A 6,738-nucleotide genomic window follows, 5' to 3' on the forward strand; every position below is an offset into this window, starting at 1 on the left:
AGCCGTTAAGGCACGTCATTCAACATGCCGAAAACAGTAACGGATCAAATTTTCCCTCTACGAAAGCAACATGCCAACATTCCAAACATGGGCGGAGCCAAGGCCCGGCTACCCTGGGCTGTTGACCGGGCTCCTCTGCCACAAATACTTTAAATCCAAACAGCTAACGCAGAGAGTAAAGGTAAGATCAGCAAGTTAGTATGTGTACATAGCATGGAGGACAATTTGTTTCAGCTAGGCTCTTTAAAACTGCTGGCTCCGCCACTGATTCCAAACTTTGTGATGGCTCACTCGCACCAATGAGGATGTGTCAAATCTTTTGAGGAATCAGTAAGAAAAGAACAGAGCTGGTTGAGAAAGCCACTTGGGAACATCAAAAACCTTGCTGCAACAATCGGCAGTCTTTTGAGATATTAAACAGAACAACGGGCACCAATCGGCAGTCTTTTGAGATATTAAAACAGAGCAAATCAAAACAACATGAGCCAATACTGTGTACACATGCTGCCAATGAGAACACAATCGAGAATAAGTTTTGCTCTTGCATTCTGCAGCTTGGAAGTTCATAATACAAGAACAAGAATATTACACTTTTGGCCATACAACAGGCGCAGAATCTGTAAGCCTATATAATTTGATACTGCTAAAGTAACACATTTGAGTTCCTTTTGCCCAACAGAAATGGCGCTAGGGCAAAAAAATAAAATAAAAATCAAGAGTCTGCAAGTGACAGCTCTCTTGTTAGTTAGGTGGGGCACCACCAGCTATACCAGCATTACAAGTAAACTACCACGGCAAAATAAACAACAACGGCATCGATAACATATGTAATCTCTTCCTCTCGAGTCCTTGCCTGAGTGCAAAAGTATTTTATGGTGTTTGCATCAGTCAGCCTGGACAAATCTATGAACATTGGGCATGATCAGATCAGATCATCACATCTGTAGTTTTGTACTGGGAGACTCTTGGCTGAAGCTGATGTTCCTGGGCTGCCCTAAACATAGGGACTCTTCATGGTTGCTTGAGAGGGCAATGTCAGTGCATGATGACTTGTCGTTGGCGCTCCCACTGCCATATGTGTCACTGCTCTCCAACGGGCTCTTGGCTGATGGGTAAGGCGCAGCAGTTGTCACCCTGCAAAAGAAGCATGCAAGATCAGAACAATTGCAAATCTGTCATAGGGAATTAAGGTGCTGTGATGCACTCAAAACAAATTGACCTGTTTTTAGGACACTGGGAGTAAGAAACTAAGAATATGGATGCTACCTTTCCTTTCTTTTCTCCAAGAATCGAGCAAGGGACGCCTTCCTAGCTTGAGGGACAGCTGCAACGGACAATAACAATTTCAATACAGTGTAACAAAGAGCAACCAGAATTACTGAATACTACAATGATAGCCAGTAGTGCTATGCAAAGCATAAAAAGCCAGCAGTACCTCTAGGCATTATTGCTGCTGCAGTTGTAGTTGCAAGTGTTGCAGGCTGAGCTGCCGGAGCCTGACTTACGGGAGGAACAGCTAATGGGACTGAAGATTTCGGACCTGGGGAGTCAAGGTTAGAGCTAGAGGCGCTCCTGGGGAGAGTTGCAGCTTGCAAGATGCCAGGGATTGGTTTGGAGATGGCTGATGGAGGCGACGAAACATGCTGCGGTCTTTGAAATAGCATCTGCTTTGCAGGCAAAACCTCGGGCACTGCGACTTTCGCTGGAGCGAAAATAGGAGCTTCTGGTTTACGGGCCACAGGGGCTGAGGTTGGGAGAGATCCTCTGCTGGCTAAGAACATGAGTTCCTGAGCCTGTGAAAACGAAAAATGCCAATGAAGGAGCTTAAAAGCCAAGCAAATTAGCATGAAAATGAAAAAGATCATGAGAAATTATACCTTCTCGGCGGAGACGTTGTCGAATACATTGACAGAACCGGCATAGAAGATTGTCAGTTGTGCCGTCTTTGGCCTCACCGCATCCCTTCACAGGCAAAACAAGCAAGTTGTTTCAGTCGATACTAATTTCACAGCCACTTCTATAAAGTCACGGTCATAATAACAGCAAACAAAACTACCTTGTTCCATAGAAACCCACAGTAGAACTGGGCACAGCGTTGTTGATGGCAAAAGGCGGCTGCTTGAACGCAGTACCATTGGGAAGGCTAGGCGAGCTCTGGACCCTAAACATCGGATTGTTGTTGTGGTTGAACGGCGATGAGACCGGAATGACTCTAGCCCCGTTCAGCGCATGCTGCGGCGGCGGCTGCTGCGCGCGGTGCACGGCGGCGTACTGCGTGCTGTCGGGGCCGAAAGATCTCTGAAAATTAAAACATCATCAGAGGCCTATATTAATAAAAGAGCAGTCGGAAGCTGACATGAATCAGAATCAAGAAGAGCAGCCGCGCATACCTGGTGCGTGAGGATACGAGAGGCCGCCGGGTTCTTAGCGCCGTCGAAGGAGGAGGAGAATTGGGGGAACGAAGGCTCCTCCCTCGCCGCCGACCGGAACGACATCAACGCCGGGGCGGCGCCGGGCTTGCTAGCGAAGGACCAGTCCATTGCCGGAGCTGCTGCTGCAGCTGCCCCTGCTCTTGCTCCGCCAAAGTAAGCTGGGAGAGAGAGATTGCACACGCCTCTGAGAATCAGACGCCGGCACATAAATACACACAGCCAAGCACGATCCCAGAGATGGATCCGTTAACCATCCCTGTCCCACGAGCGCGCAGAGCAGAGGCAAGCACGAAATCAACTCACGACACCCGCGGCTGTCCGAAAGGTTCGGCCAGTCTCTCCCAGAAAAAAATCATGGTTTTCTTCACGCATTAACTCTCGCCCCGAATCGAGCGTACACGGCAGGCCGGCCGTCAAAAGGAATTCGGCAGGCATGCCAGACAGCCATGCCCGCACCGCACTCTTTTGTTGCCAAGATAAAAGTAAAGCTAGTAACAAAAAAAAAAAAAAAAAACAGGGGAGAAAGAGAGAGAGAAGGGGGCGCTTGAATTTCGCAGCGCACCCATGCCGCATCTCGCCGAAACGAATTGAGCGAACCCAACCAAGCACGGCAAGAAGAAACTAGGCCACGGCTGGGTGCGGGCACAGATCAAGAAACGGAGCGCGGCAGGCGGCGAAAGGAGGCCGGGGAGCATACCTGAATCCTCCGCCGCGCCAGCTGCCTTCTCCTTGTGCGGGTGCGGGTGCTCCTTGCCGATCGCGGCCAGGAAGTCCCTCTCCATCCAACCGGGCTCGGGAAAGGAGGCCGCAGATTTTCCCCTTGCCCTCCCGAGGTAGTAGTAGCTGGTGGGTGGTGGAATGGAGAGAGAGAGACGGACAGCTCGGCTGGCACGCCCCCAGGGCTCCAACCCCAACCAAGCAAAGCTCTGTGAAGCTTCTCTCTCCTCAGCACCTCCTCGTCCTCCCCCCTCGACTGACTGATGCCTAGTGATGACGATGCGCGGCAGCCTTGACCATTCTCCTCTCTTTCCTCTCCTCTTGTAGGCCTTGCCGTGTTTGCTATTGTGCTTTGTTTAATGGCGTGCGTTCTCTTTTTTTTTATTGAAAACGAGGGCATTACATTAGGCCTCGTTTAGTTTTTAAAAAATATTCTCCATCACATCAAATATTATATCAAATATTATAGCACACATACATAAAACATTAAATATAAATAAAAAATAATTAATTATATAGTTTATCTATAATTTGTAAGATAAATTTTGTTAGTCTAGTTAGTCAATAATTGATTATTATTTATCAAATATAAATAAAAGTGTTATCGTGTTAATTTTATGAAAAATTTAAACTAAACAAAGCCTTACTACCAGCTAGGGAAACGGGGGAGATTGATAGATAAAAAATAATTAAATAGGAGTAGGAAAAAAAAAGAAAAGGAGTGGCTCGCATGGCGACTAGGGGCGGCGGGCCCGAGCCGCGGTGACCGGATCGGCGGCGTCGCTCTCGGCGGGGCCCGCGCCACGTTTACCGGTTCCCCCGGTCGACTCCCCCACGTGGTACGGCGCGACGCCCTCCCCGCTGCACTCCGGCGGGTTCCGTCGAGCGTCACTGACGTCTGGGACCGGGGAGGAACGGAACCCCGCATGTCGGTGGGAAGGGTGTGCGGCGGCGGAGCGTCCAGCGTGCGCCGGAGGCGGCGGGCGGGTGCTCGAAAGGACGACACGTGTCCGGGAAGGAGGGAGCGCACGAGGCGAGCCGTGGTGGGCGGCCACGGGTGGGGCCTCGGGATTCTCTGCGCGGGGAACGGGTCCCACGTGCTTCCTGCCTGCTTCGGACCACGATGCGCGACGCGAGGCGAGGCGAGGGGTAGGGTTGGAATTGGACCCAGTGACAAAAAAAGATACAAAAACGCAAATAATAAAAAAAACAAGTAAATGAATGATGTAGGAATACCCGTAAAATAGGAATATGAATTGCGTCACGGGGGGGCTCGGACTTTAGCGGGTGGCGTGCCGCGCCGGGTTTTGTTTATGATTTCTCGCCATCACCATGTGCCATGTGCGCACGGCGCTACTCTTTTATATACAAATTTGATTTGATTTTTTTGTGCCGCATCTCCGACGGTTTGTATCTCCAACGATTTTGTATCTGAGGTTTACATTTGAATAATTTACTAAAAAGCTCCAAAAAAATATCTAACAATTTTGCATTTAAAGTTTGTAATTTGGGCAATTTGGCAAAAATGTCAAGCTGTGGATGACTTTGCAAACCCGATCATGCGAGCAAAGTCACGCGCGAGCAAAGCGCGCGTGCGTGGAGACCTTCTATTTTTATTTTTTGCCAAGTCCAGATGTCAATTCCTTTGGAGAAGGCCTATTTTTATCTTTTGCATTTTGTAATAAAAGTTTGCAAACAACAACAAATGCCAAGTCAATTTGACAAAGCCTTTAGAGATGCCCTTATTTGTTGTAGTTTGCCAACTTCCAAAATGATATGACAAATAGAGAAAAAGGTCATTTCCAAATGTTTATAGCATAATTAACTTAGCAAAAAACCAAAATTGTGTACCCAACCGTATTTGTCGCGACTTTTCTTCCGTGCCGTATCTGGTCTCGCTTTTTGGTCACGTGTTTCTTCTTCGCGACATTTTCTCGTCGCCACGCCACCAGTTCGCGAGCATCCAGGTCGCCGTCGTTTCCTGGTACCTGTATCCGAGACGCTGCAGGTTGTCATCGCGGGCTTCCTAGCATAGAGTCCTTTCTGTCATAGAGTCCTTCGTCCTGCTGTCGTGGACAGCAGGTCGTCATCGATCTCCAAGGTTGGTCACCACGCGCGAAGTGTCCCCCACGCGCGGGAGTATCGCGGGTGGAGCACCCCATTGGCCTTTGCCAAGCGGCCCACGATATTGCATTTATGTCAAGTTTTCTCCCTCAATTGCTAAGTTGCTCAAATTGCAAAACACAAATATAAAACTGTTAGATACCTCATTTCAATAATTTTAGTAAATTATAAGAATACAAACCACAAATACAAAACTGTTGAAGATGCTTAGAAAAAAGGTTCCGTAATTTCCACCTCCTAAGTTTATTAGGTCCAATCTATGTGGTGCCATTGTACTTAAATTGTATGTGTTTGAATTTTGGAGATTTTTTTTTAAAAAAATCTGACTGTGAATTAGACAGGATGGGTGAAAGTGGTATAATTCTTCAATTTGATTGCATTTTTTATTTTTTATAATATAAATATTAGTCAGATGTGATCAGGGATGAAACACAACATAGATATTTTCCGACCGTATTCGAGACCAAATTCGTTTAGAGGGTTCAGATCTGCCCGTATCCGAGTCCAAATATTCAACATCTGATACCGTATCCGTATCTGAATACTTAAATCATATATTTATGATGTCGACATCTAATCCTATCTTATCTGATATGGTTGACATTATCCGTATTCGAATCCAAATCTGACCAAAAATATGAAAACAAATATGATATTGGTGATATCCGTTCGTATTCGATCCGTTTTCATCCCTAGATGTGATACATGGATATGAGTTACGATATAAATAGAATTGGTAAATCTAACTACTGCGGATTATTTTCCTATGTATAAAATACTTTATCCAATAGTTTTCTCGCTAAACTAAAATCAAATAATTTGAGATAAAGAAAAATTTTTTGTTTGAGAACTTTGATTTCATATGGCATGGTTGTTTCGTCTTAAATCTGAATTGAAAACTTGATGGCAGTTACTGCTAAATTGCTAATAACTTACACTCACTTTAGTATTTTGTGAGTGTGTATACTCTACTAAAGTGTTAGTTGTCCTAGTGTGATAGCCATAACATGGATTATGTTGCTATATTTGTTGTAGATTGCTTGCTATTGGCTATCTTTACTTTGTAAAATTCTTCACAAGCATAACATTCTCAACCATACATCTCTCAATACCGTTTTTGACATCCATAAACTCCACACCCACGTCCATTATTATGTACTTCAATTAGGATTTCAATAATGAAAATAGGGTTAAAATACATAAGAGATATTATTTGGCCTAAAGTGATTCGATTTTATCCATATGAAAGTAAAACGAGTGTTTTTCCTACTTGGTACGCAATCATTAATAAGAAACCCAGGGAGCGAAAATGAGGTTCTATCTCTGCTACATGGATAGGGTACAACCATCTCCACCAAACATCCAAAGTTCGTGATCAGTTCTCCTATGATAAATTCTTTAGTTTAAAACATAATAAAATTGGTGTTCTATCAATTAATCTTGAGTGTGAAATCTACTAATAGAA

At 45.5% G+C, this 6,738-nt stretch overlaps 1 protein-coding gene across 1 annotated transcript; it reads right to left on the reverse strand.

The window, feature by feature from the left end:
* On the reverse strand, positions 512-3,498 carry LOC8055801 (protein TIFY 6b). The gene is made up of 7 exons (XM_002462307.2): positions 3,130-3,498; positions 2,391-2,590; positions 2,057-2,298; positions 1,878-1,962; positions 1,436-1,793; positions 1,267-1,324; positions 512-1,134 (listed from the first exon to the last, which is right to left on the reverse strand). The coding sequence occupies exons 1-7, from the start codon at positions 3,212-3,214 to the stop codon at positions 936-938; spliced, it is 1,227 nt and encodes a 408-aa protein (XP_002462352.1). The 5' UTR covers positions 3,215-3,498; the 3' UTR covers positions 512-935.

Source organism: Sorghum bicolor, chromosome 2 (genome assembly GCF_000003195.3).
Source record: "Sorghum bicolor cultivar BTx623 chromosome 2, Sorghum_bicolor_NCBIv3, whole genome shotgun sequence".
Classification (NCBI taxonomy): Eukaryota; Viridiplantae; Streptophyta; class Magnoliopsida; order Poales; family Poaceae; genus Sorghum; species Sorghum bicolor.

What these genes read in the sequence shown, in the direction of transcription:
- LOC8055801 (XM_002462307.2), bottom strand. Translation starts at nt 3,214, where the DNA reads ATGGAGAGGGACTTCCTGGCCGCGATCGGCAAGGAGCACCCGCACCCG. An exon ending in CTCGTATCCTCACGCACCAG is followed by an intron (nt 2,299 to 2,390) that starts GTATGCGCGGCT and finishes TTTAATTTTCAG; the next exon opens with AGATCTTTCGGCCCCGACAG. An exon ending in GTGGGTTTCTATGGAACAAG is followed by an intron (nt 1,963 to 2,056) that starts GTAGTTTTGTTT and finishes TTGCCTGTGAAG; the next exon opens with GGATGCGGTGAGGCCAAAGA.